The sequence below is a fragment of the Budorcas taxicolor genome, chromosome 19 (assembly GCF_023091745.1).
Source record: "Budorcas taxicolor isolate Tak-1 chromosome 19, Takin1.1, whole genome shotgun sequence".
NCBI lineage: Eukaryota > Metazoa > Chordata > Mammalia > Artiodactyla > Bovidae > Budorcas > Budorcas taxicolor.
In genome coordinates this window covers 35,815,958-35,843,820 of record NC_068928.1, presented here as the reverse complement: position 1 = coordinate 35,843,820, position 27,863 = coordinate 35,815,958, and the positions used below count along the sequence as shown (strand labels likewise).

Here is a 27,863-nt window from a genome sequence, read left to right as displayed (position 1 = left end):
CTGCCAAGATGTAGGAGAAAGTAGCCTAGGAGTCTGAGCCAGCTGGGTTGTTGACTTTCCAACTTGCAGGGGGCAGCGCCCTGAATCCCTGAGTATTTATCATCTGCACACTTAATTGAATGAACAGACAGCAGGCCCTGTGTGAGGCCATTAATTGATATCAAACAACCTCGTAGCCATCATCCTAGTGTTGTCTGCCACGTGCCCTCTCAGCAGGAGCATGCTGATGTGGAGGGCAGAGTTACAGTTAGGAGGCCTGTCCATGCGCCTGGTCTTTGGGCTCCTCCCTCACCTCTGCGTTCCATCCACTCCTCCTTCCCACCCTCCATGCCTGCTGCTTCAGAGCCAGTGAGAGGTGAGCTGGAGACTCAGGTACAAGGCCCAGATGCATCTCTTATTCTCTGCATCACGTGGGGCAGATTTTTTTGACTTCTCCAAACCTCAGATGCTTCCTGTGAGATGGTGCTAGCTGTACCTCCTTCTCACCTGGGCAAGCTAGTGTTAATGGAGTAGTTTTGTGATGCCTGGCACACCCCCAGTGAATGGCAGCTGTTATTATTAGGGTTACTGGGGGCTCAGTCTCTTTCCCTTTCCTTGTTCCCATCTCTGTGGCCTCTGCCCTCACCCTTCAGATTCATTCTGGCTCCAGGGCCTGTGGTTGAATTCTGGAAGACCCTTCTGTCCCCTTTCTTCTCCTCTCTTGCCCCATGTCTCATTTCCCCCACTGCTGGGTTTGCACCCATCCATTTCCTCCTCCTCTTTCAACATTGCTGCTGTTTGAAAGCCGGGCGCCTGTGACCAGTGCCCGTCCCCTGCCTCCCCTTTCCCTGTAGGAAATCAGCAAACGGGAAGATGCGAGTGGACAGTTAAGCTGTATTCAGCTGCCTGTCGACTCCCAGGGGGTAGGTATGCGATCATGAGTCAGCATGCCCCTGGTGCCCTGTGCCCCCCACTCTGCCTCCGTGTCTGTGCTTGTGTTCACGCTCAGCTGCTGTGCAACCTGTGGTGGCTGTGGTGGTCCTTGGTGTCGTGAGGTTTGCTTTGATTTTAAGTCCCTTCCCCCTTGAGGACACTGAGGGGAGGGCCTCCTTGCCTCTGCCCTGTTCACCAGCAAAGGGCACAATCCATCCCGTCAGACCAGTGGAGAAGGAAGGGACTTAGAATCCTCTGTGTGCACGTGCGTGGTGCACTGCGTGTGTGTGCCTCTGCCATGGTCCCCGAAGAGTCTGAGTCATCGGGCCTCGGTGGAGTCAGGATCTCTGCCGTAGACCGAGCGCCCCCATCTCTCTCCTCCTCCTTGCCTTAAGCTCCTGTTGGAGACCCCACAATTTGCCGCATCTTAGGAGAAGTCTTTGGAGGATGGGGGAGGGTGAATGTGCCTCTTGCCAGAATGCACCAGGATTTTCAATCGACTTCTGTGTCTCTGGCCCCGTAGCCGCCTGGGAGGGCCAGCAGGTGCTCAGGGGCACCTCCTCCTCTGGCCACACTGAGCCTGTGCCCTGCTGTCTCCTGCGCTGGCACCAGAATTCGGGGCAAAGCCAGGGTTCCCATGGGACTCCACGGTACTGTGCATGCTGAGCAGCCCCCTGGAGATCCCACTTGATAATTAAAGGCCTCGTTAGGGATGTAAACTGAGTTAATGAAAATGATCCCCTGAGATGCCAATTACGCAATATTTATGTCCTTATCAAAAGTAGCAATCAAGTATTTCTTAATAACTTCTTAAGGAGAAGTGTGTAATTACTGGGGAACCTACTGACCTGCTAAGGAGGAAGAAAAAAACTGTCCCAGAGACAGGGAGAGAGGTAAAAATGGGGCCAGGGTAAGAGGTGGGTCTTTGGGAAGAAGGAGGAAAGAAGTAGAGAACATCCCTTGGGCTGAACGGCTCTGTCTGGGGTCCTTCGATTTCTCTCTGGGGTCCTCGGGTCTGAGGCTCAGGGGAGGGCAGTCATGGAAGGAAAGCAGAGGGCACAGTGGCCTTTGGAATTGAGGCTCTTGTGACCACTTCACTCAGGCCCCCAGCTCCCTCTGACCTGTGCCACCCACCCGCTGGACTATCCCCTGTCCCCTCGGCCCTTCTTGAGCCAGTCCAAGCCAGGAGAGCTGTGCTGTGGGTTCTGGAGACAGCCCAGCCTTCTCTGGGGTGACAGGGGCCCTTGGGAGGCCTAGGCCCCGCGCCTGGGGGGTCTGGTCTGAGCCAGTGCATGCCTCGTGCCGTGGTGGCTGGTTCCTTGTGGCCTCTCTGTGGTGTGTGTGTGTGAAGACAGGGAGACCTTGGTCCATCCCACTAACCGCTTCCGGGCCAGGTTCCTAATAGCCCGCTGCTCTCCCACCCTAGGGAGATGCCACCAAGTCGGAGTCGGAGCCTGATTTCTTCTCGCCCAGCCTGGATGGTGATGGGGACAGGAAGAAGCGCTTGGCCTGTGAGTATCTCTCTGCAGGTACAGGCCCTGGTTCTTGGCCAGCCTTGAGTGGACTCAGGGTCTCACCCTCTCTCCCCTGCAGTGGTGTCTCTGGGAGAGCACCCGGAGCTGCGGAGGAGCTTGTTACCACCACTCATCATCCACACGGCTGCCACACCCATGTCATTGCCCAAAAGCTCCAGTAGCGGCCTGGCCGAGGTTCTGGGCCCTCCCTCCCGCCGCACCAGCAGCAGTGGGTCGGCTGAGCCAGGAGCACCCCACGAGATGAAGTCACCGGTAGGGGGTGCAGTGGGAGTTGTACAGGGGTCAGGAGGGAAAAGAGGTGGAACTGGCGGGCCCAGGGGGACAGCCTCTGAACCACGGGCTAGACAAGGCCCGGGGTGTTAGTAGGGCTGGACATCTAGGCGGACGCCAGAGCCCTGACCTTGAGGACCAAGGAGCGGTGTTCTAGTTCTACTTCTGTTCCCCAAGTGTCCTTGGGGATAAGACTCAGCCTCTGAGACTCCTCCGTAAAATGGGAGGTCCTTACCTCTCTAAGTCCCTAGGGTCACAAAGAGTCGGACATGACTGCAGCCACTTAGCATAGCAGAGCTTAGCATACCTCCTTAAGACCTCATCTTAATAACCGCAAAGCCCATCCAGATACTGATTCTGTGCCAGACACTGGTCTAGACATTGCTTATAAGTGTTCTATTAATAAAAGCATGTAATCCTCACAGCAACCCTCTGGTAGGTACCAATATTAGCCCCATTTTACAGATGGGGACCTGAGTCTCAGATTACCAGGGTGAACTGTGGGGAGCGCCACACTGAGCAGAGGACAGAGTCAGCATTTCAGTCCGGGCGGTCGGTGTCAGGGCCCAAGCTGTTACTGTGATTTTATCCTGCCATGCGACTAAACGAGGGATAGGTGCTAAGGTCATGTCTCTTTCACAGATGAGCAACTGAGGCACAGAAAGGTTTAGTGACTTGCCTAAGGTCACACAGCTGGTGTGAATCCCAGCATCCAGGTCTGGGGCCCCTGCTCACACTTCTATAGTGATGTGATGCCAAGAGGCTCACAGGAGCCAGGATGAATGTGAGGGGGTGTGGGGCCACGAAGCTGTGGCTCAGACCAATCTCTCATCTGTTCACTCCTCAGCCAAGTGTCCGCAGTTCCCCACACAGTCCCTGGAGTGCAGCAAGCGGCTGGACGAGCAGGCGCTCCAGCAGGAACAGCCTGGGCCGTGCCCCCAGCCTGAAGCGAAGGAGCCCAAGTGGGGAGCGGAGGTCCTTGTTGTCGGGTGAGGGCCGGGAGAGCCAGGATGAGGAGGAGAGCTCGGAAGAGGAGCGCACTAGCCCAGCGGGCAGTGACCGCCGCCACAGGGGCTCCCTGGACAGGGAAGCTAAGAGCTCCTTTGACCTACCGGACACACTGCAGGTTCCCGGGCTGTACCGCACAGCCAGCGGCCGCAGCTCAGCCTCTGAGCACCAGGACTGCAACGGCAATTCGGCCCTGGGACGCCTGAGTCAGCCTGTGCGGCCCGATGACCCCCCACTGGATGGAGACGATGGTGATGACGAGGGCAACTTGGTGAGGCCCCTGTGGGCACAGTGACCTCTCACCCCTGACTTTGAGTGAGGGGAGCTGTGCCTGACCTGGTGCAGGACTGGACAGCTCCCTCCCAGTTGTTTGGCATTCAGGCAGTTACCATCACGCTCAAGGGATCTCAAGGGGTATCCGCTCTGAAGCCAAGCTCCAAACAGCCCCTTTGTCCCTCCGCCCACCCCACCAAACCCCAGATCCTCATCATGCCTGGGGCTGCAGCTCTGCGTCCTTGTTGGATAAGAATGACTTCAGGCAGATGTGTATGAATCTTTCATGGCCCTCCCCCGTGACTCAGAAAGACCCATCACTCATCTCTCCAAACTGATGCCCTCGTCTGTCCCCTCTCTTATATCGACCTCATCACAAGCCTTGATTTCACACCACTTTTATCCATTCACCTTTTCCCCAGCCCTCTCACCACCACCTTTAACCCTGGGGATGGGGCTCAGGGACCTGGGACCTCAGGGTTAGCACATGAGAAGGGGCGAGTGTCTCCTCATCCCAGGTGTGTCTTTGAACAGACAGCTGTGATGGGGACAATGTTTGATAATTCCAAGCCCAGTGAGGAGGGAAGGAGGGAAGGCAGGAAGGGGGCTGGGCCGGAGGGGAGAGAGCAGACTAGGAGTGAGGGCCACGGAGCTACTGAGGAGTGAGGGATCAGGACCTTTAAGACCTGGCTCTGCTCACTCCCCGGGCCATCCTTCTACAGAGCAAAGCAGAACGGATAAGGGCGTGGGTCCGTACCCGGCTCCCTGCCTGCTGCCTGGAGCGAGACTCTTGGTCTGCCTACATCTTCCCTCCTCAGTCAAGGTCAGCACCCCGATCTCTCCTTCTCATGGGTAATTCTCCTGTGACTCTGTCCCAGGGATGCTAGAAGTGTCCCTTGACATGGGGGTGGGTGAGAGCAGGGCCTCGGGCCGAGAGGGCCCAGGATGGGTAGGGGCTGGGCAGTGCCCCTCACTGCCATCCCGCTTTACCCCCACTCAGCCTTTGCCTCTGTCTTGGAGCAGGTTCCGCCTCCTGTGTCACCGAATCATCACCCACAAGATGTTCGACCACGTGGTCCTCGTCATCATCTTCCTGAACTGTATCACCATCGCCATGGAGCGCCCCAAGATCGACCCCCACAGTGCTGTGAGTCACTGGGGCTGGCAGCAGTTGCTGAGTGCCTGCTTGGTGCCCTGTCCTCCCGGGTTAGAGGATTTGTACCCATGCAGCGAGCCAGGCAGGCAGGGAGGCCCAGAGAGACGCAGAAGCAAGGAGCCAGGAATCTCCCTGATTCTGACCCTTGCAACTGGTACCCCAGGATGCCTCCTGTATCCTCACCTGTTTCCCTGCTGTGAAAAAGCAGCCAGCTGGGGGGCTTGCTCCTAGCCTGGGCAAAAGTAAGCTTTGTTGCCGCTGCTGTTTGCAGTGGTGCCTTCTTGTGCGCCAGGGCTCGTGAGGCCTGTATGTGAGTCAGTGAGTACTGCAGTGATGCCAACAGTGAGCCTGGCCCTAGCTGGTCTGAGTGGTCAAGGGTCTCCTTCTCACCAGGACCTGTGCACTGATGGGGAGGCACCCTGCCCAGCCTGCCCCGTGGGTGGTGCCCCAGAGGGGAGGGAAGCTGTCCGTTGCTCCTCTGGGTCTTGCCAGGTTACAAACAAGTAGCATTTTAGGGGCCTTCTGGGGAGCATTGGTCACTTATGCTTGGCTTTGCACCTGCCAGGCCTCCTCAGGAGAGGAGAGGCCATGGGTCAGAGTGTGTGGACACACCCCTTCAGGCCTGGCTTCTTTAGGATGGGCCTGGCTAGTCCTGGGAGCTCTCTCCCCCGGCTGGCATCACAGCCTGTCCCCCTCAGCAATGATATGAGGCCTAGAAAGGTGGGGGGTTCTGTTTCCCCCTCATGACATCTTGCACCACCAACTTGGAGGTAGACCCTGTCCTCCTTGCGGCCTCCCACACCATTGTTCGGATTTCAACGTTATAGAGCTTCTGTTTTCCATTAGGGTGGGCTCCAGCCAGGTCGGTGGGAAGGGGTGGTGGTGGCGGAGGGAAATGGGCAATGGAGGGCCAGCCTGGGAATAGGTGAGAGCCTGTATGCGTGCAGTAAGGGTGGCCAGCCACACAGACCCCCTCGTCTGCCTCCTGCCTCAGAGCTCGCCGTGGCGGGTCTCTCCCCCACCCTCCCACTCAGCCCCTCCATCTCCAGCTCCATCACATGCTTCTCCCTCTCCCCCTTTCCCTGTGTCTCACTCCCTCTGACACACTTTACCCGCTGCCTCTCCAGCTCTCTACACCCCTCTCTTGGCCACACAACGATGGAATCAGCTCACAGATATCAGGGGATTGGGCCGCCTTCTTTCCTGCCCAGCCTCCTGCTATGCTTGGCATAAATGTGGTGCCTGGGGATGCACAGCCTGTACTCAGGCCCCCATCTTGCCCTGCGGCTCCATTTCTGGGGCACACAGCAGGAGAGCAAGTACCTGGAGCAGGGACGAGTAGGATGGAGCATCGAGAGATCAAGCTAAACGCTGCTCCAGTTTTAAGAAAGGAATCAGTGAATAGGGCCTGAGCGCTGGGGCTCAGATGACAGCACTGTGGTGGGAATCACTTTCCCTCAAGGCAACTCCAGGAGGCAGGGGGCAGGAGTGGGACTGTGCTCAGAGCTCTGAGCGAGTCAAGGGGCTTGACGCTGGCTCCGTGTGTGTGTGTGTGTGTGTGTGTGTGTGTGTGTGTGTGTGTGTCTCTGAGGGACAATGGGAGAGCAGGGAGGAGCTTGCATGTTGAGGAGAGTGGGGGGTGTTGTTCCGAGTTAAACACTGAAGGCAGCTCCTGGCTTCTGCGCACAGAGCAGACCTGGCCCACAGAGGGGGTCCCGCTGGCAACACCTGCCTGCTGTCTTTTACAGGAACGAATTTTCCTGACCCTCTCCAATTACATCTTCACCGCAGTCTTTCTGGCTGAGATGACAGTGAAGGTGATGTGGGGGGCGGGGGGCGGTCAGCATTGGATGGAAGCCATCTGGTTCCCGGCTGTTGGGGAGAGGGCAGGGGAGAGGCTGGGCCACAGAGGGGGCAAGGCTGGGGACTGACTGCAGGGAGGAGGCAGTGTTGGTGACGCAGGGGCATCCCCAGGTGGTGGCACTGGGCTGGTGCTTTGGGGAGCAGGCCTACCTGCGCAGCAGCTGGAATGTGCTGGACGGGCTGCTGGTGCTCATCTCCATCATCGACATCCTGGTGTCCATGGTCTCCGACAGCGGCACCAAGATCCTGGGCATGCTGAGGGTGCTGCGGCTGCTGCGGACCCTGCGCCCCCTCAGGTGCAGGCACACCCTCATGGCCAGCACCCCATCTGCCCCTGCTTCCGGCCTGTGACTCCACCGGGGACCCTGCCCCCCACTCCCGGCATCACTTCTCACTTGGTTTAGCTGTGGCCCCGGTGTTCTCCCTCCACAGGCACCCCACTCAGGGACCCCCTCACGTGACGCACTCTGACAGGGCACACCATACAGGGGCCCCTAGGCAGGGCCTCATGCCCTTCAGCTGCAGCTCTCCCTGTGTGGAACCCTCAGGGGCGAAACTTGAGTTTCCCTGTGAAGTGACAGACTGTTTCCTGCGTCCGCGCTTTCTCCCCCATCCCAGGGACTACCCACCAGGAAACACTTCTAGCAATGGGTCTGCACTGTTAGGAGACCCTCCCCAATCAGACAGTCACCCTGAACCCCAGCTGAGAGTAAGAAGTTGCCATGGGTGGGGACATGGATGAGGCAGATATTGACTGACCAGTGAGGTTTTCCTGACTGTGATAATCCATCTCCCTGCCTGCCCTCTACATGCTCCACACAAGTTTATCTCCCCATCCCCACAACATTCTGCATCCCTGGGTTGAGTCATCACCCAGACTCCATCCTAGAGGTCTAGGTGTGGGGGTGGGTGGGAGTCTCTGCACAGCGAGCCCAGCCAACCTCTTCCCTCCACTAGAGCCCAGGATGGGGACCAGTGAGCCAAGATGGGAGGGAGTGGCAAGCAGGGCAAGGGAATGTCTGAGCCGGGAACCCCTCTTACCCGCCTCCCTTTCTCCCCAGGGTAATCAGCCGGGCACAGGGGCTGAAGCTGGTGGTGGAAACGCTGATGTCCTCGCTGAAGCCCATTGGCAACATTGTGGTCATCTGTTGTGCCTTTTTCATCATATTTGGCATCCTGGGGGTGCAGGTTTGTGGGGGTCCAGAGCCAGCTATCAGCAGAGACCTGAGCAGTGGCCTTCCTCTTGGCCTGGATGCTGTGGCTCCAGGAGCTGCTGCCACCTTTATCCTAGAAAAGCCTTGAAGCCAAAGGCCCTCGGGCTCCTTTGCCTCCTGGGCATTTTGCAGAAAACTGGGAGCCGGGAAGAGGCCAGCAAGGGGAGAGGGCCTCGAGGGGCTTCTGACCAGTGCCGCAAAGGCTGCCGTTCTGCCCCCTCATGCACTGCTCTGAGTGCAGACGCTGGCCTTGGCCTGCAGTCTGCTCAGGGGTCCCCTCCCTTCCTTCCCTACTGGAACCAGTGGGCTGCAGGCCAGGCCTGGGGATCCAGGGCTCAGACAGCTGGGCCAGGTTAGCAGTGAGCTGGCAGGCAGGCTGGTGCAGACCCCAGACGAGGCAGTAAGTGGGGGCTGCTGGGGAAACTTGGCCTCTGGCCCAGGGAGGGAACTTGGCTTTGGAGGAAAAAGAAAGGGAGCTGCCTGCAGGATTTAGCAGGCACCTCCAGGAGCCAGGGGAGCTCGTTCATCCCTCTCCTCTAGAGTACCCCTCCTCGCTCCAGGCTCCAGACATTTCAGCTGTAGCATAGACGGCTGGCTGTTGGGCCAGAGGGAGCTTCTGGTTGGCTGCCCACCTCCCTATCCCCTCCTTTGGCTTCCTGGGGTCTCCACTCTGCCTTGGGCAGGGGAGGTATTCTTGGGTTTCCTCAAATTCTCTGGCTCCAGAGACCAGGCCAGAATACATTTGCTAAGACTGTGTGGTGCCTCTCTGCACACGCGGTGCCCCTTCCACTTCTTACTTCTGGCCTACTTAGGCCCCTGGTCCTCCTGTCCCTCAGTCCCTTCCCCACAGTCATAGCCTGGTCCGTTCTAGAGTGAGGGTGAGCTTTCCAGTCAGAAGGACCTGAGCCTGAGCCCCCTTTTCGCCACCTTCTGGTTGTATAAACTTAGTGAGTGAATTTGCTTCTCTGAGCCTCAGTTTTCCTCGTCTGTTGAGTGGAATCCATATACCTTGCCCGCCCCCACCTCTAAACCAGATCTCTTGGCCCTCCTGCAGTGTGTCAGATTCAGTGGGTCTGGGCTGGTCCTGAGAATTTGTATTTCCAGCACGTTCCTGAATGATGCTGATGCTGCTGTCCAGGGACCCCACTTGGAGAATCACTGGCCTCCCTCTTCGTAGGAAATGAATGACTGTCCCCCTCCTCCCACCCTTTCCCAGTCCCCTCCCCTAGGACCTTTCCTTCCTCTCCAGGGACTCTGCTCCGAGGAGCCTGGAGGAAGGGGTGCCTACAGGGGAGGTTACTGTCAGTATGTCTCTGACTTGACCGAGCACCTGGCCCTCACCGAGGGTGCACCTGGAGCTCTTAGGCCCCAGGACTGGTCTGGGCTTCCTGTGCTCACAGCTCACTTCTTTCTGTGTCTCTGGTTATGTGTGTGTTCAGCTCTTCAAAGGGAAGTTCTTTGTGTGCCAGGGCGAGGACACCAGGAATATCACTAACAAGTCTGACTGTGCTGAGGCCAGTTACCGGTGGGTCCGGCATAAATACAACTTTGACAACCTTGGCCAGGTGAGTCCCAGGCTCTAAGGTGGAGGTGGGAGAGGGGGCAGGAGTCTGGGGAGGATGCAAGTCCATGCTTAATGATGCATGCGGGGCAGTTCGCTCACCTCTGTTTCATCATTAGTGAATGGGTCCTAGTGGGATCTCCATGCAGTGAGATGGTGTATTTCTTTAGCACGGTACAAGGTGCAGGTGTATTGTCAAGATGATTCTTTTTCTCATTCCACATTCATAGAAACAGAAATGTAGAAAATGAAATAGCTCGCTCAGTTTTGCTGGTTTATTTCCCTGCCCCACTCTGGGTTTGGTGTCTGGATTTCCAGAACTCTGGGGCCTGTTGCTCTACCTGGCTGAGGTCATCTCCCATGGTTCTTCTGGCTTCATAGCAGCCATATGGAGCCTTGGGGCATAGAACTCTCATGGAGCCTGGAGTGTGACTCCGGGCTAGCCTCTGAAGGCCTAGGGTCCCTCGAGCTATTGCCAGGAGGTGCTTTGGGGGTCACTGGTGGGTGTCTTGGCTATACATCCTAGGTTTCAAATGGTCCTTTCCTCCCCTTCCCCCCAGGCCCTAATGTCCCTGTTCGTGCTGGCCTCTAAGGATGGCTGGGTGGATATCATGTATGATGGGCTGGATGCTGTCGGTGTGGACCAGCAGGTAGGGCTGAGGTGGGCAGTATCCATCTTTGGACTCAGGTCACTCACGATGGGCCAGCTCCAGGTGTGATGCATGCAGGCAGTGGATAGAAAGACAGCAAAGCAGGTTGGCAAAATGCCATCTGAGAGGTATTACATCTTAATATCAGAGGCTGTAACTGGTGGCCTGAGGACAAATGTGGGCTTGCTTTATTGGCTTGCAACATATTTAAAATTTTAAATTAGTGATAAACAATTAAACAGCTTCCCTGGTAGCTTATATGGTGAAGGATCTGCCCACCATGCGAGAGACCCAGGTTTAATCCCTAGGTTGGGAAGATCCCCTGGAGAAGGGCATGGCAACCTACTCCAGTATTCTTGCCTAGAGAATTCCATGGACAGAGGAACCTGGCGGGCTACAGTCCATGGAGTCACAAAGAGTTGGACATGGCTGAGTGACTAACACTGCCACTAAACAATTAAAAGTTGACAAGTTTCACATGAAAAATCCAGATTTGGGTCTGCTCAAGTCCAACGATCTGGAGACACTGGACTTGCATTCCCTAAGGGCAGGAGTCAACTGAAACAAAGAAGCAACTCCCCCATTTTGGATAAAACATCCACTGTCTTCTTTGCCACAGTCCCCAATCCTCTCTACTGGCTAACACCAAGTGCACACCATTCATTGACATCACCTGATGGATCTGTGTATAACTGAGTATGCAGGCCCTGTCTTAAGGAACCCAGGCTGGGGGGCAGCACCTGTGACAGTTATCCTCAGGCTAATATCTTCACTTGTCCTTCCCGCTCCCCACCAGCCCATCATGAACCACAACCCCTGGATGCTGCTGTACTTCATCTCGTTCCTGCTCATTGTGGCCTTCTTTGTCCTGAACATGTTCGTTGGCGTGGTGGTGGAGAACTTCCACAAGTGTCGGCAGCACCAGGAGGAAGAGGAGGCCCGGCGGCGGGAGGAGAAGCGTCTACGGAGACTGGAGAAAAAGAGAAGGAGTAAGGAGAAGCAGATGGCTGGTCGGTAGTCTTTCCACATCTCTGAGTCATACTTGACCTTGGCCTTGCGACTGTAGGGGGCCAGGGGCTGGGGCTGGGGCAGGGAGAAGATGCTCCCACCCCCTCCCCACCTCCTTCCCCTCAAGAGCATGTCAGCCTTTAGAGCCTGCATGAAGCAGACCAGTTCAGCCCTGTGGGGTAAGGGAGCTCCCCTCTGAAGACCTCCCGGTCTCAGCATCGTGCTCCCCAGATGATGCCAGTGGGAGCTGATGCACAGTCCCTCCCAGCCTGACTCTGAGAGGAGCGTCATGGGAAGAAAACCCCGTTTCATTGCCCTGTGCCGGTATCCAGGGACCCTGACCTTGGCACTTGGCACCTTACCCACCCCACGGTTGGTGAGCAAACATCTTCAACCTGTGGCTGCCCAGTGTCTGTAGCTGATGGGCAAGGCCTTAGCAGACTGTGCAGATGGACCGTGGCGTGCAAACCCCAGACCGCTCCTTTCTCCCTGTTTCCAGCAAAACTCCCTGGCTTCCCGACTGTCATTTTTTTCTTTTTTGCTAAGCTGTTCAAAAATACACACCCAGCTCAGGGAGGGTCTGAGGTCACAGGAACTCTAAACTCATGACGCTCTGGCCTTAGACCCTTTAGCCCTTCATCTACGATCTCCAACACCTCTTGCCATTGACCGGGTGAGGCCCCTACCCCAGGCCTCCTCACACTCCTACTATGGGTGGCCGAGACTAAGCGAAAGACTGCAGATTCCAGGACACGAGGCGTGAGTGCGGGTCCTGTTGTGTCCCCGTGTGTCTCCAGGCGTGTCTGCACTTGAGTCACCTCCCAATCTCAGGGCTCCTGCCTGTCTGTCTCGTACTCAACAATCAATCAGTGTAACTCTCTTTCAGTCGCCCACGTCTCTCTAAGTGTCTTTATGTGTGGGTTTTCCCAAGCCTTTGTATGTCTGTCTCTGTTTCGTCTGCGGGTTTGCCCTCTTCTCTCTACCCTTTCACAAGCCGTCTTCCTTACGCTGATAAGATGTACGTGGTGCTCTGCGTTTTCCCTTTGGTTTGTTACAGTGTAAGCACTATCAAGCAGGTGGAGGGCTGCAGTGCCCCCAGCCCCTGGCTCTAGGGCATCTGGAGCCAGGGGAGGGCTGTTGGGGGCTGTGAAATGGAAGCGGGCGGGACAGAGCGCATGCTCCCTGTGAGAGGGGTTGCTCCAGGGTTAGGACACTGACCTCTAGGCAGCAGCTCTGGGATAAGGGTCGCATCTTTGCTCCTGGTGGACGACTGAGGCTGAGCAGGCGTACTGCCCCCAGCAGCGTGCTCCCACCCCTGCCCCGCCTGCCCCTCCTTGCAGTCTGTCTTCTCGGCGGGTCATCTGCAGATGGAACTCTTTTGGCAGGAGGTGCCTGTGGCCCTGCCTGACCAGCTGGCTCCCCTTCTGGGGTCTGCAGCCTTCTCAGGTGCAGCTGAGGCCACAGCTTGGGGAGTGGACATCTGTTCGGAGGACAGGCTTCCTCCTCTCCTCATGCCTCCAACTCCCTGCCCCTGTGACCCTGATGAGCTGGCCAAATTGCTCAGCTTCCTCAAGTGCCCTGTGTCCGAGCTTGGGGCTGGTACTTAGGACCCACCACCCTTGCTCAGCATGCCCTATTCATAGGCAGAGTGAGGGTCACAGCCCAGGGGAAGTGAGCTGCTGAGGGGGCCCTGCCCAGCCCACCTGGTCCGGTCAGTGACCAATGTCGTGTTTCATTCTTTTAGATCTAATGCTGGACGATGTAATTGCTTCCGGCAGCTCAGCCAGCGCGGCGCCAGGTACTGCGTCTGGGGTTGTGGGTTCCAGGGTATGGCCCCGGGCGGTCAGGCCCACGTCATGTGTGCGGGCGTCCTCTTTGCTCCCTCTCCATGGCTCACTGATTCTGCCTTCTCAGGGTGAGGGGTTCTGGGTTCTGTGGCATCCCGTAGGCCTGTGCTAGGTAGACAGGAGGTGAGGGCCTTCTCCCTCCCCTCCAGCCAGCTTCTCTTGGTGGACCCTCCTTGTCTGGCCAGGCTTTTGAGGCCCTGCTCCCAGCCCTCTGCCACCTCTTCCCGTTCCGGCTCCTGCTCCTGGGTCGCACAGTTCGATTATTAGAGCTGCTAGAGCTGCAGATCTCTCCCGCCTCCTTTGGTCTGAACGGGAGACTGTGATCCAAGCAAGCAGGATGAGAGGAACAGAGAGGGAAAGGATTTGTTTTAAAAATGTAACAATGAATAATTAAACAGACTCATTAATAGTTAAGTAATCACAGTGGCCACATCATTGCTACAAACAGCAGGAATTGGGACTGGAAGATCTGAGTTAGCCACAGAGCTTCTCCCCCAAAAGCCAAAGATTTGGGAGTGAGTTGGGTCATTTTCTTTGAGAGCTGTGTCTCTGGGAGGGCCCTCCTGGTTTTGCCTGCACCCTCCCCCACCACCCCTCACCAGTCCTCTGGCCCCTGCTCTCCCAACACGGCCCCCAGACAGTGGTTCAGAGGTTTTGAGAATCTGTGAAGTGTTGTGGGGCCTCATTACAGCCTCCGATGTCTCCACCCTGTGTTTCCCAACCTGATTGTCCCTAAGGGCCCCCCTTGTCATCTTCTACAACAGACCCCACAATGTAAAAGACCTTCTCTGAAGTTGAGAGCATGTCAGTAATGACTTTGTTTCACTGGTTTTACTAATCAAAGGCACATCTAATTGCTAATCAGGACTTATGAGCTGCAGAATCTTTCACGTTGAACAACAGCAAAGACCATTTTGCCGTTAAATTAGTCTGTGGGGTCTTAGCACAGGCATGTGTATGATTGCATTTAAGCTTTTAAAAATATTGAAAAGAACCTCAGGACCCCCATGTGACTGCCTCCTCAGGCTGTTGAGGGCTTGGGACTCCAGACTGGGAACCATGGGCTGTACCTTTCTCTACTTTTCCAAATTCCCTCAGAAGCCAGCCTCCTGCAGACACTACCCTATGGGTGCTGGGGTGCCTGATCAAAGGGGAACCCCTGAGCCGCCATTTGAGAGGTCATGCCTGGGGCCCTGGGTGGAATGATGATGTTTGGCATTGAGAGACCCCCCGGGGGCTCAGGAGGCTCCAGCCGCTTTGTATCTGGATTGCCTGGGCCCACATCTCTGAACTGGGCTGTACTGTGAGTTCCTGATGTTAAGCAATGAAAGGAGGGTGAGGGGACGTGGCCTTCAGCTTCTCCCTTATGGGTTCACCTGGTCTGTACACTGATGTGTCCACACAAACACACTCACACCAGGACATCATGGGTCTGGCCTCAGAGGCTTCTCCCCCAAGAGTCAACCATGCAGATTTTCATGGCCCCTGAGACCATCTTCTGACACACCCACTAAATGATAAGCGCTCTCTTGACTCTCATACTGCACCCCCTTCCTGGGACATTCTGCCATGCTCCTGTGGGCCCAGGCAGGTATATACACTGGTCACAACAGTGTCTCACCTTTCCCGCTGGTGATGAAGACTCAGAGACCCCAAACAAGGGCTCAGACCACCGCTATGCCTCTTACCTATACCTGTTGTTCCGCGTGGTCTATACTAGAGTTTTTCAAACTTTCCTGTGCCTAAGAATCCCCCAGAGGACATAACTGAGCCCCACCTTAAAAACTCTCACAGTGGTCCAGGGTAGGACCTGAGCGTCTGCATCTCCAGTCAGCTTACAAGGCATGGCAATGCTGGTGCATCAGGGTACCCAATGGTGTGATGGGGATGAAGTCACACCCACTAGTCTGGAGTTGCTAGGAATCAAACATGTGCACCATACTTCCCTGCCAGCACCTCTGCCACCCTGTGCTGCCCCCAGCAGGAGCAGAGTAGCCAGATCCCAGGGAAAGGCTGAAGGGAAGAGTCTGCTTATCAGGAAAAAGACCTGGTCCAGCCCAGCTTCCAGGTGGAGGGAGAAAACAGGGCTGCCTCCAGCACCAGATCAGCTCCCCTCGGCCTCCTGTGGCACCTGCCTCCAACTTGCCCTCTCTCCTTTCACCAGGACCCACTGATCAGGCCTGGCTACAGCAGCTGAAGTTGGCCTCTGTCTTGGGGGCCTGTGTCCCTGGGAGTTACCCCTGCCTTCCTCCTATTCCACCGCTCCCCTTTGCAAACCTCTGCCCTGGCTGTGCCTCGGGCTCCCAGTGACCCCTACTAACTCACTGTGCCTATGGCTCTCACTCACAGCCTTGCACCCACTCCTGCGCCTCTCCTCTACTCCTGCCCCTGACTGGAGGCTGGGCAGTCCCGGGGGGTGCTCTTCTCCTCACTGTCTGACTCTGGTATTTTCTCTGCCTGAGGTAACTCATACAGGTAGGAGGCAGGGAGACAGGGCCAGGGCAGCTGAAATGCCAGTGACCACTGGTCAAGACCCCCTCCTGGGCTACAGCTGGAGCTGTCAGAGCAGCAGCAGACCCCCCAAGGCTTGCCCCGGGGGTCTCAGTTTCTTCTGAGCCCTGGTTCTTGCCTGTAGAACCGAGGGCCAGAGACAAAACAGGTGACATCATCCAGAGCGCAATAGTGAGAGCCTTTGGACAAACTTCGAGGGCACCCTCTGGGCCAAAACCCCAAGGCTTTGTGTCTAAACCCACCTGGCAGCTGGTGAGGGACTTTTCAGGTACTGGCTTGGTCGCTGCCTCACACATAACTTTTTGATAGGCCTCCTCTCTCTTTGTAAAACAAAGGGATTGGCCAAGGAGATGCTTATCAGGTTGGCCCTGGTGCACTTTGGACCTGGGCTCTAATGGAGGGATTTCTGGCAGCCTTGGCACCTGCTGGTCTGGGGTCAGGGCTGAGGGTGGAGGGGTTCTGTATGCACCTCAAGGGTCTGCGACTGGTCTCTGTGAACAGATGCCCTGCCTCAGTCGTCCTGCCCCACCTTCCCTCTGGGCCTCCACCTGCTCCTTGGGCTCCTAGAGCAAGGCCAGGAGGAGGTAGCAGCAGCTCCATCTGGCCTGGGGCTGCCTACACAGACAGACTGGGGTGACAGGGTAGGGGGGACTCTCTAACCTGTCCTCTGCATGGCCTCAGCTAATAACAGGGCTAATAAGGAGCCGCTTTTTCTAACCTAATTGTATTCAAACATTTTAGTTAATTCTCCATTCATATTTTAGCATAATGGGATCGAGTGCTCTCGGCACTTATGGAGATTAATGCAGAGAAAGAGTTCCAGCTGCTAAGGCAACGCTGGGCGACTAGCGCCCTCTTGTTCTGTGGGTACTGAAGGAAGGAAGGAAGAGGCTGGCTCACCGGGTCTACCTGCCGTGATCGCATCGTTGTGTGGATGACCTGTGGCCTTATGTTGTCCCCTGTCCCTGGCCTCTTCACCCCATCTTCCTGGGGGCCCAGAGGGCCGCCTGAGCAAATAAAGTCATGGTTGGCTGGCCCATCTCTGGAAACAAAAATATGGCCCAATGCATCCGACAGCGCACCAGATCACTGGGACTTTCTGCCTCTCGGTTATCCACACCTCAAGGCTGATGCTGGAGCGCGGCAGCTGGTGAGGCTGAATGGGCAGCTCTTGGGCACTCTTCTTCCTTCGGCCTTTGGTGGGGGCCCACCCAGGCCACTCCTTGCCTCAGTTTACCTCTCTGTTTAATAGTCCTGCATGGGAAAGAACAGTTATAACCAAGCTGGCCTGAGCCAAAGCTTCCTGCCGCCCTGGCACAGTCCTCAGAGGCTACAGCCCTGGCTGGCTTCCGCCGTAGACTTCCTGAGGGGGAAGAGCTGTCTGGGACCTGAGGTTGCCCCCCAAGGCCCCCATGCGGTGCCTCTTCTTTCTTTGTGGCTGCCTCTGATGACATGTATCCCCAACTTGGTGTGGCCTTTGCTCACACCTGGAGGAGGGGCCCCCTGTAATCTCCTGCCCCCAGATTTGTTCTGCCTGCTTAGTAGGTCAACCTGATATGATAATTTTTATAACTATGTGGTTCACGAATTACAAGAGAAATATGATGCCTCTGACAGATCTCAGACAGTGCTTCCTGCTTCCAGCCCAGCCTGCAGGGGAAGCTGCCCTGGTCCCCAGGAGCAGACTGGGCACTGCCTCATTAGAAACTGGGTGAGCCCTGTGGCCTCCCCTCTGCCCTCTCCTGAATGAGGGTTCAGGAGTCCCAGGCCCTGCCCCAACCGCGGGAGGCCCTCTGAGAGGGTCGGTGCAGTCAGCCAAGAAGACATCCAATTTCCGATCTCCGGTTTTATCTCCAAATCCCGGCTCTGTTGTAGTCTCCTCTGCTCCCCTCAAGAGTCTAAGCTTGGTAAAGGAGTAAGAGCCTTCACCTCTCCATTGATGGCACTTCCTCTGAAGCCAATAAGATCAGTTGTTTTTCGTCTATTGATCGGACCTCACTGCAGAACGCCAAGTCGAGGGTGCTACGAGGGGCTGCTGGATTTTGGAGGCTGCCTCGGGGAGGGGGCTCACCCGGTGTCTACTGTGGGCGGGGAGCCCCGCATGTCGTGACCCCTTCTGTGCCCGACCACAGCCAGTAGAACAAATGCTTGAAGGGGAAACACCAAGAGAGGGGCTCCTGCCCAAAAAAGAGCAGTGCGTGGAGCGCGAGGATGCTGATGACGCTGGAATGTTTCAGCTCTGGCATTAGAGGCTGGTGGCTGTCAGGGACTGTGGGTGGAGGGGGCACAGTGGGCAGGGCCCAATGGCTGCTCTGTTCTCCCTGCTGCCCCACCAGAAGCCCAGTGCAAACCCTACTACTCAGACTACTCCCGCTTCCGGCTCCTCGTCCACCACCTGTGTACCAGCCACTACCTGGATCTCTTCATCACGGGTGTCATTGGGCTGAACGTGGTCACTATGGCCATGGAGCACTACCAGCAGCCCCAGGTAGGACTGAGCGACTGGCCGTCTGGGCCCCACCTCGTCATGAGCCTGGGGGTGAAGCTGGCCCAGCCCGAGGCAGGGCGCCTCAGGCCAGTGCTTGGCCCCTACAGGGGACCCTCTTGCACCACTTGCAGGGACTTGCGAAGGTCAGTCTTGTCTTGGTCTGACAGGTGAGGACACTGAGGCTCAGAGAGGTTAGTTGACGTGACCAACTAACTGGGAAGTGAAGGACCTGGATTCTTCACCCAGCGGATACTTGTTACCTTAAATAAATAAAGATGTTCAGTGTTGACCTGTGAGGATAAAGAAGGCAGATCTGTGCCGACCCTTTTGGAATTTAGATCCTAGTCAGTATCCAGCTCCAGACCTCACCGGTGATCTTGCTACTTCTCAAATCAGCTTCCGTCATCTGCCTTCCACATCTTAGTTTTCCCATCGGTAAAATAGGGACACTGAATTGACAATGCAAAGACCCCTTTCACTTCTAGCATTCCATGCCTTCCAGCACATTCTCATGTGATCTCTTCACCATCCCTCAAGGAGAGAGATCTTTCAACACAGAGTTGGGATCACACATGTGAATGAGAACCTGCTCTCTCCTAGAGTGGTGGCCAATGACCAGCCATCATGGTGAGAAGGGAGGGAAGTTCCCCTTAGGCTCACACTGCCTCCCGGATCTGGGAGGAATGATAGAAGGATCAGGACGGGCATCTTCCCTGGGCCTTAAGAGACCTTGCGTCTTGCCCCCATCCCTGCCAGATCCTGGATGAGGCTCTGAAGATCTGCAACTATATCTTCACTGTCATCTTCGTCTTGGAGTCAGTTTTCAAACTGGTGGCCTTTGGCTTTCGACGGTTCTTCCAGGACAGGTAAAGGGGAGTGGGGGGTGAGGGGTGGAGGAGTGGGCACATGCTTCCCAGGGAGATGCCCCAGGGGATCTAGAGCCTGAAGGCCTTTCTTGACCCTTCGGGTTCAGACTCCACTCCAGGACCTATGCAGGGCTGATGGTGCAGTGTGGGCGGGGGGATATCCAGGGCCTGGGAGATGAGAGGGGAGAGAGGGGGCCTGCCAAGAAAGGGCCTGGGGACAGCGAAAATCAGGCTGGCCTAGACTGGAGCCAGACTGCCTGGACCGGATCTGAATCCTGGCTCTCCCACTTAGAAGCTGGTAACTTTGGGTAAGTTACTTAAGTCACCTAATCTCTCTCAGTTTCTTCAGCCACAGAATGGGATATAATAACTGCATCTACATCACAGAGTTGTGAAGATTTTGAGTCCCTATTTGTAAAGTCTATCGAGTAGCACTTGACACAGAGCGAATACCGTAAAAGGACTAGATAAAGAGGCAAATGAATAAAAAGGAAACGCAGAGGGCCTAGAACTAAAGCCCTAACCCTACTGTGGTACCAACTGGCTGTGTGACCGTAGCTAAACCACACCTTCTCTGCAGGATGGGAAGGCTGGACAGGCTGACCTCCACTCTCCTTTCTGTGGCTGAGAATGTGCCACTCATGTTGCCACAACTACCCCCTCCTCTGCAGTGCCCCCTTCAGGGAGCTGTGTCCTGGGCTTTCAGGTGGAACCAACTGGACCTGGCCATTGTGCTGCTGTCCATCATGGGCATCACACTGGAGGAGATTGAGGTCAATGCCTCGCTGCCCATCAACCCCACCATCATCCGTATCATGAGGGTGCTGCGTATTGCCCGAGGTCAGTGCCGGCTGCCTGCCCACCATGGCCACTCTTCCAGGGTGACCTGCTCCAGGGGAGACAGCAGAGGGCAGCTCTGACTGGCTAGGGAGGAGGTGGGTGTGGGTTCCATGAGCCTTTCTTCTAGCCTCTGCCAAAGGGGAAGGGTGGGGGTGAAGCCATGGCAGCCTGGCTGGCTGGGGCTGGCTGTCCCACCAGCCCCGGCCCTGGCCCTGGCCCTGGCTCCACCAGCTGTGTAGCCTGGGGCCTAGAGGGGCTAGCTCATGACATTGTCCTGTTCTGCAGTGCTAAAGCTACTGAAGATGGCTGTGGGCATGCGGGCACTGCTGGACACAGTGATGCAGGCCCTGCCCCAGGTAGCTGGGAGGTGGGAGTGGGTGGGAAGGGTCCTCTCGGGAAGGAGAGGGTGCTCTCCAAAGGGGTGGGGGAAGCTGGCTCGGAGATCTAGTGGCGCCTTTTCCATTGCTCTTCCTCTTTTCCAGGTGGGGAACTTGGGACTTCTCTTCATGTTGTTGTTTTTCATCTTTGCAGCTCTGGGCGTGGAGCTTTTTGGAGATCTGGGTGAGTTGGGGTAGGGAGGGCAGAGGAGCCAGGGTTGGGGACTCAGGGACTCCTGGGCTAACTCAAGTCTCTCTCCCCTTCCTTCCTCCTCAGAGTGTGATGAGACACACCCCTGCGAGGGCCTGGGCCGGCATGCCACCTTTCGGAACTTTGGCATGGCCTTCTTGACCCTCTTCCGAGTCTCCACAGGTGACAACTGGAACGGCATCATGAAGGTGAGAGCCCCCACAGTGAGGCCCCTCCCAGGGCTGGCTCTGGCCTCAAGGAGATGGCCCCACTTCTTGGCTCAGGTTGAACTCGATGTGAACAAAAGCATGTAACCTTCTAGCCTCCATGCTGGAACACTCCGGGACTCCCTCTCCCCAGGACATCCTCTAACTCACACCTCCCAGGACAGTGGCTAATGCTCTCCTGCCCCTTAGACACCAGCTCTCCCTCCTCCTGCCCTTCCTTGTCCCCTGCAAAGCTCTGTGACACTGGAGACCTGACTTCCTGTGAAAGCTCTGTCCACTGTCTTCCCAACCTCACTCTCCCAACCTGCCTCCCCAGGACACCCTCCGGGACTGTGACCAGGAGTCCACCTGCTACAACACGGTCATCTCCCCCATCTACTTCGTGTCCTTCGTGCTGACAGCCCAGTTTGTGCTGGTCAACGTGGTCATTGCCGTGCTGATGAAGCATCTGGAGGAGAGCAACAAGGAGGCCAAAGAGGAGGCCGAGCTGGAGGCTGAACTGGAGCTAGAGATGAAGACGCTCAGCCCACAGGCCCCCTCACCACTGGGCAGCCCCTTCCTCTGGCCTGGGGTTGAGGGCCCCGGCAGCCCTGGCAGCCCCAAACAGGGGGCCCCACATGCCACACCCCACACTGGAACAGCCTCCCACTTCTCCCTGGAGCACCCCATGGTGAGCAGAGATCCCCGCCTCCGCCTCTAGAGACAGGTGCTGTGGGTGCTCAGTTGGTGGGTGGCGTACAGGGAGTGGGCAGCAAGCAGACCCTAGGGCTCCTCCTGAATCATCTGACCCTCCTGCCTCGATGTGGAGAGGTAAGCAGGCCCTAGCCTGTCCCCAGAGATGGCTGCCCACACTTGCAGCGTGGGGCCGCCCCAGCAAGCCACTGGCACACTTGCTGGCTCATCTGTCCCGGTGCCTCCAGCTTGGCTGGGACTTCCCTTCCTGGCTTTTAGGTTCAAGGTCATTTTCTGTTTCCTACCTGTTTCTCTCTTACCCTTGCCCTGATTTTGCCAAACTTCCTTCCTCCCTGACCCTCAACCTGCCTGAGGCCATCTCTCAGTCTTTCTTCCTGATCTTTTCTCTCTTTCCCCTTCTCTCCCTCTGGGCGCCCCTGTTTTCCATCTCCTACCTCTCCGTCCTCCTCCCACACCTGTCTCTTGCCCACCTTCCCCACTGCCCCCTTTCTCTCTCTCTGTTGTTACTGTTATGTGTGTGCGCGCATGTGTGTACATATATGTGACCTCCTCTTTTCTCTGTCTCTTCTCAACCCCTGCCATGACACTTCCCATCACTGCACCCTCACTCCCCTGATTCTTTGGCTCCCCTTATGGGCTGGTCCTCCCCAGGACAGACAGCTGTTTGACACCATATCCCTGCTGATCCAGGGCTCCCTGGATGGGGAGCTGAAGCTGATGGACGAGCTGGCAGGCCCAGGGGGCCAGCCCTCTGCCTTCCCTCCTGCCCGCAGCCCAGGCGGCTCCGACCCACAGGTTACTGTGTCCCTGTGCTGTGCCCCTTCCCCTGACTGTGCTGGGCTGTGCCATGCTGTGCCATGCTTCTGGGGAGGTGGGGCTCTTTCCTGCCCACTGGGTGTCTGGGGAAAGAACAGCTTTACTTCAGTTGAACTGGGCCTGGCAGGAGGTAGCCAGGGGTTCTTCAGGCTGAGATCCACCTCTGGAACACATAGTTGGAAGGTAGGGATGCCGAGATAACACTTCTGAGGGAGAAGAATAGATGGAGGAGGGGTTTGGAGAGGGCAGTCTTAAGAAAGAACCTGGAAGAAAAGAGGAGCAGAAGACAAGTTGTCAGTGGGTTAGCAGATGGTCAGAGTGATGAACGAGATCCAGGAGAGAGGTGCTCTGGGGGTGAGTGCAGGTGGCCAGGGGGCCCACTGAGGGACATGTCTTAGGCCACAGTCTGCTTCTTTTCTGTACCCACTGCCCTCCCCACTAGTTTTGTGTGGCAGCCTTTTAAGCTATGGAAACCGCTGGGCATGGTGGATGCTATCTGTAGCCTATGGCTTCTGACCTGGCCCTGAGAGGGGATGGAAGGCTCCAGTCAGGAGTGGGTTCAAGGACCTCGTTTGAAATAGGACTTGGCTTCTTCCCCAAGCCTTGCATCTTCCCACAGCAGCACATGCTTTTCTCCTCCAATCCCATCTCAGTGCAGTCTTCTGCTTCCTGGGGTCCTCTTCCTTCTCCTCCTGGGACCTGTCTCGCCACCTTTGACCCCCTCCACTTGGAGATGCACCCTAAAACCCTCCTCCTAAGTCACAGACTGCAGGAAAGTCCCTGGTAGACCCAGAGTGGAAGCAAGGAGACAAGTTTCAGCTGAAAGCCTAGTGTTCCATGGGCCATGATGGATGATGGGCTGGGCAACCAGGTTCCCAGTACCTGGGACACCTGTTAGCCTGATCAAAGAAATGGACGGTGATCCTTAAATAGGAAGAGACCTTGCTCTAGGGTTCCTGACCTCTTCTTGGATTCAGGCTCAGATAGACTATAGGGTCCTGAACCTGGCAGTGACCTAGAATGATCCCTGAGAGATCAAGTCCATTCTTGAGTCCTCTCATCCTGAAGGAAGGTCATGGGGAAAGGTGCTGGGGGAGAAGAAGATGTTGAGAAGGTGACCAGGCAGTCAGCTCATCTGGGAGGCATGGCCCCACTCTCCTCCAGGGTCCTGCAGGCACTGAAGCCCAGCTGCAGATCCCAGGTGAGCCAGCCAGATGGGGTACTAGCCCAACTGAGTGTGCCCAATTCAGGCCAGCAACAGGAGAGCCCTCCCAGAACCCAGGCTGGAGAGGGCAGGTGGAGGAGAGCCCAGGAGGGGAGATGCCAGAATTCAAGGGCAGGCCAAGTCCTGCCAGGCTTTTGGAAGCAGAGGGAATAGGCAGAAAGCGGCCATCAGGCTGGCAGCTTTGTCCCCAGCACGCCCTACGCTGCTCTGTCTTGCTGGGAGCAGAGAGGCGCTTTGCGGGCCTTTCTTCTTCTTCTTTTTTTTTTTTCTGGTATCTTCTTTATAAGAGTCAGCTCCCTGCTCCCTCCCTGGATGGTGGTAATGTGGGAGGGGCTGTCAAGATTCCTGCAGCATCTTTAGAACGCGTTTCCCTGTCTCCTCGCTTTGTCAGTTGCTCCAGCTCTTCCTCCAGCTCTTTCCTGCCTGTGCAGCCTCTCTGATCAGAGCAGGGGTTTGAAGTGGGGGGAGGGGAGGTGCTCTCAGTTTACTTGGGAAGGGGGTGGGAAGAGAGAAAGGAGGGACTTTCTCCTTATGCTCTGTGAACAATGGGAAGAGGGACTCTGTGTGTGTGTGTGCATGTGTGTGTGTGGACATGTGAGAGTGCGCATTGTCCTGGTTTCTTATGCCTGATCATCTCTCTCCCTGTCTAGATCCCTCTAGCTGAGATGGAGGCTCTGTCTTTGACGTCAGAGATTGTGTCTGAACTGTCCTGCTCTCTAGCTCTGACGGATGACTGTTTGCCTGATGACACTCACACACTCTTACTTAGTGCCCTGGCGAGCAATGTACATACACACAGCCCCCACTGCTCCCCAGCCCCCCAGGGGCAGGCTGACTGCAGGGGCTCCAGATCCCTTCCCCCTCACTCTGCCGCCAGCCCTACCCAGAGGCAGCACTCAGTGCCCCAGGCTTTACTAAGGTCCCCCACTGTGGACAAAGAAATTAAATAAGATTCAACTGGGGCCTTGCCCAGGGGGCCCAGGGGCAGCAGTTGTGAAAGGGTTAATCCAGATACCCAAGAGGGACAGAGCTCAAAACAGAGGTGTTATCAGACAGCTGACCAACGTGCCTGTCTGGCCACAGAGTTGGTTTTTGAATTTGGAGCCCCGTGCAGGCCAGCCCTCCCCGTCCCTGCACCCCTCCTTCCCACCTCCCCTTCCCACCTCCCCCCAACATGAGCCATTCACCACCACACAGTGGGTGAGAGGCACATCTCTGCTGCTACCATCATGCCCTTCTCCACCCAGTGGGGGGGGGGGGGGTGGTGTTCCTGTCTCCCCTGTCACTGTCCCTGGGTGTCCCCACTTCCAGAGGGGCTTCTTTGTGTTCTGACAGCTTCTCCACTTTTACCCGGCTCTCCCATCCACATCTAACAGTGAGCAGCCCCCTCCTCCCTACCTTCCCTCCTCTTGGGACTTAAGGAGGGACAGGGGCCCATTTCTCACAGCAGGGCTCTGTTGACCACTGATTCGGGGTCCCTGGGGGTCTTGGCGTGGTTGGCAGAAGTGGAGCCTGGGGCTGAGAGAGGAAGCAGAGGACCCAGACTGGTTTCTGACAGTCATTCTCAGGCCTGCTGGGACTACTTACCTGGCTGAGTCTGCAAGGGGACAGGAATCTATGGCCTCTCTGAGAACTAGGAATGGACATGAGAACTAGGAGAGATGGAGAAATCTCTCGGGAACAAATTTCGTTTCCCTCCATCTGGGGTCAAAAGCTGATGACTGCCTTTCTTTGAAATACGATTTTAAAAAGCCACTCTCATTCTAGTCTGTCCACTAAGGGAGGACCCGAGACCATGGTATCCAGGCCTTGCTCACCACCCACCACCTGCCAGAGTCATTGTTTAATTAAAGAGAGGTGGGGCGGTGGGTAAACCAGCTGTGACCCATCCCCTTAGTGTTCATCCATCATTCAGCTCACTAACCCAGCCCTTGTCTAGTGCTGGGTGCTGCGGCTGCGTTAAGAACTGGATGATCAAACAGCCTCTGTTCTGCAGGGAGTCTCTGGCTGCCTCCTCTTCTACTCATTGGGAAGGTCCTCCCCGACTCATCAATCCCCCCACAGCCCCAGCGCAGTAATTGAGATAGGGAGTATGTGCGTGTTAAGTCGCTTCAGTCATGTACGACTCTTTGTGACCCTATGGACTGTAGCCTGCCAGGCTCCTCTGTCCACAGGATTCTCCAGGCAATCTCCAGGTGGGATGCTGAGGGCGGCTGGTGCTGTTAGCTTTTAACTCTTCACTGTGCAGCTTCAGAGCCTCTCAGTGAGGCCTTGAGTATGAGCTCTTGGGCTGCCTGCAGGGCTGGGGGCTGGGGGCTGCTCTCCCTCCTTTGAACACCTCCTCACCTCTCCGTCATCCCCAGTGGGAAGCTCCAAGATGTAATATGAATAGTTTTCTGGGGGCAGGGCATCCTCCTACCCACTTCCTCTGTGTTTGGAAGGCTCATCCATGTGTCTGGTCCTTCTCCCCAACCACATCCATCCCATCCCCACCTTGTCCAGGGAGGGGATGGGGGCCAGGGTCTGGATGGGGCGGTGGGCTTCTGAGTCCCATCGCCTAGCTCTGCCTCAGTCACCCAATCTGATGCCCCTCTTCCTCCTACTTCCCCCCCCACCCCACCCCCCGCACTGTTCCTTTTGCAGATGGAGTCCCACCCTGAGGAGGTGCCCGTCATGCTGGGACCAGATCTGCTGACTGTGCGGAAGTCTGGGGTCAGCCGAACGCACTCTCTGCCCAATGACAGCTACATGTGCCGGGATGGGAGCACTGCCGAGGGGTCCCTGGGACACAGGGGCTGGGGGCTCCCCAGAGCTCAGTCAGGTACCAAGGCTGGGGGCAGGCCCGCTTGGCTCACACTGGGAGATCCATCCTTGCCTAAGCTCAGTCCTGCCCTCTGGAAGTAGGGGTACTGAGGCAGCCAAAGAGGCCTCTCCTACCTCTGAGGAGCCCCCAGCCTGAAGGGGTCAGCTGCCCCTGCCTGAGGAAGCTCCCAGCCTGAGGGGAGCGGCTTTCAATCCAGGGTGGGGATGGGGTGGTGAAAGCAGGGACCCCAGCTGGGGGAGAGTGGACAGTGGATGGGAGGGACTCAGGTGGGGGCCAGCACATTGACTGTCCAGGTCTTTTCTCCCCCCACCACCTCCCCTCATAGGCTCCATCTTGTCCGTCCACTCCCAGCCAGCAGACACCAGCTACATCCCGCAGCTTCCCAAAGATGCACCCCATCTGCTCCAGCCCCATGGTGCTCCCACCTGGGGCACCATCCCCAAATTGCCCCCACCAGGCCGCTCCCCTTTGGCTCAGAGGCCACTCAGGCGCCAGGTGAGCTGGTATAGTGGGTGGGCAGGGGCTGGGGCTGGCCTCTCTGCTGGGAATCCTAGGCTGTTGGTGATGATGAGGCTTGCCACTTCCATTCTCCCAGCAAACATTTATTGTGTGCCAGTGATGTGCCAGACTGAGTTCTAGATGCTGGGGACACAATTCTAGGCAAAGCAAAGTGGTCTGTGTCCCCTTGGGGACGCAGAAGAAGCCAGAGACCAGAGGGGGTCATGGTTGTCCAGGGATACATGTCAGGTTGGAGACAGAACCTGGGTCTCTGGATTCCCTGTCCATGGGCAGAGCTGCCCAGCAAGTCTCTGTCCTTGTAGACCTAGCTAAGGGGCACAAGGCATGTTTTGGGTGTCTCCACTTTTGGTGACCCCCAGGGCCCAGCTTCCGGATCCCACAGAACAAAGGAGCACAGAACAAAGGCTCGGGTAGCCAGGTGAGGCCTGTCTGCCCCCCCGTGACAAGGCCGCTGCTCATGCTCTGTGTCCCATGTGTGAGGATAGCTACGTGAGCATCTGCTTTAATCCGTCACCTTTGGGAGCAGGCATGGTCCTCAGCGGCTTCGCAAGTATTCACTGAGCAGCCCCCATGTCTGGGCACTGGGGACAAATGAGACAACGCCTGCCCTCTGGAGCCCATGGTACAATAGCAGAGACAAATACCCATCAGGTCACTGCAGCAGCAGGGTGCGCATGTGTGTGGTGCAGCAGAGAGCAGAAGAGGAAGGAGTCAGTTTTACTTTGGGGTAAAGATGGTCAGATATTACATCACAGGGTACTTGAGCCCATAAAGTCAAAGGATTGCCATTTGGGAAGGGTATGTAAGGCCAAAGAAATAGCCTGTGCAGAGGCTAGGAGGTGTGAAGGGGATAGCTGGGGAGCAGGGCTGGCCCAGCGCTTTCTGGGATCACATGGGTTGGGAGCTGCATGGAGCAATTCCTGCAGGCCTGGGGTGGGGACACAATGGACAACAGAGAGCAAACACTGCATGACCCCTATCTCCCAGTAA

The 27,863-nt window shown here is 56.6% G+C and overlaps 1 protein-coding gene across 1 annotated transcript in view; it reads left to right on the top strand.

Moving 5' to 3' along the window:
• CACNA1G (calcium voltage-gated channel subunit alpha1 G) overlaps positions 1-27,863 on the top strand; it is a 60,983-nt gene that overhangs the window by 32,228 nt on the left and 892 nt on the right. Inside the window, exons 14-37 of the mRNA XM_052658284.1 lie at positions 834-902; positions 2,339-2,423; positions 2,506-2,699; positions 3,565-3,996; positions 4,721-4,821; positions 5,022-5,145; positions 6,903-6,971; positions 7,129-7,313; positions 8,079-8,205; positions 9,671-9,796; positions 10,353-10,442; positions 11,239-11,431; positions 13,195-13,248; positions 18,145-18,296; positions 19,053-19,162; positions 19,869-20,002; positions 20,288-20,358; positions 20,485-20,563; positions 20,657-20,778; positions 21,113-21,466; positions 22,141-22,284; positions 24,181-24,315; positions 26,174-26,351; positions 26,680-26,849. Coding sequence (XP_052514244.1) covers positions 834-902; positions 2,339-2,423; positions 2,506-2,699; positions 3,565-3,996; positions 4,721-4,821; positions 5,022-5,145; positions 6,903-6,971; positions 7,129-7,313; positions 8,079-8,205; positions 9,671-9,796; positions 10,353-10,442; positions 11,239-11,431; positions 13,195-13,248; positions 18,145-18,296; positions 19,053-19,162; positions 19,869-20,002; positions 20,288-20,358; positions 20,485-20,563; positions 20,657-20,778; positions 21,113-21,466; positions 22,141-22,284; positions 24,181-24,315; positions 26,174-26,351; positions 26,680-26,849 — 3,498 coding nt within the window. The remainder of the gene's footprint in view (positions 1-833; positions 903-2,338; positions 2,424-2,505; positions 2,700-3,564; positions 3,997-4,720; positions 4,822-5,021; positions 5,146-6,902; positions 6,972-7,128; positions 7,314-8,078; positions 8,206-9,670; positions 9,797-10,352; positions 10,443-11,238; positions 11,432-13,194; positions 13,249-18,144; positions 18,297-19,052; positions 19,163-19,868; positions 20,003-20,287; positions 20,359-20,484; positions 20,564-20,656; positions 20,779-21,112; positions 21,467-22,140; positions 22,285-24,180; positions 24,316-26,173; positions 26,352-26,679; positions 26,850-27,863) is intronic.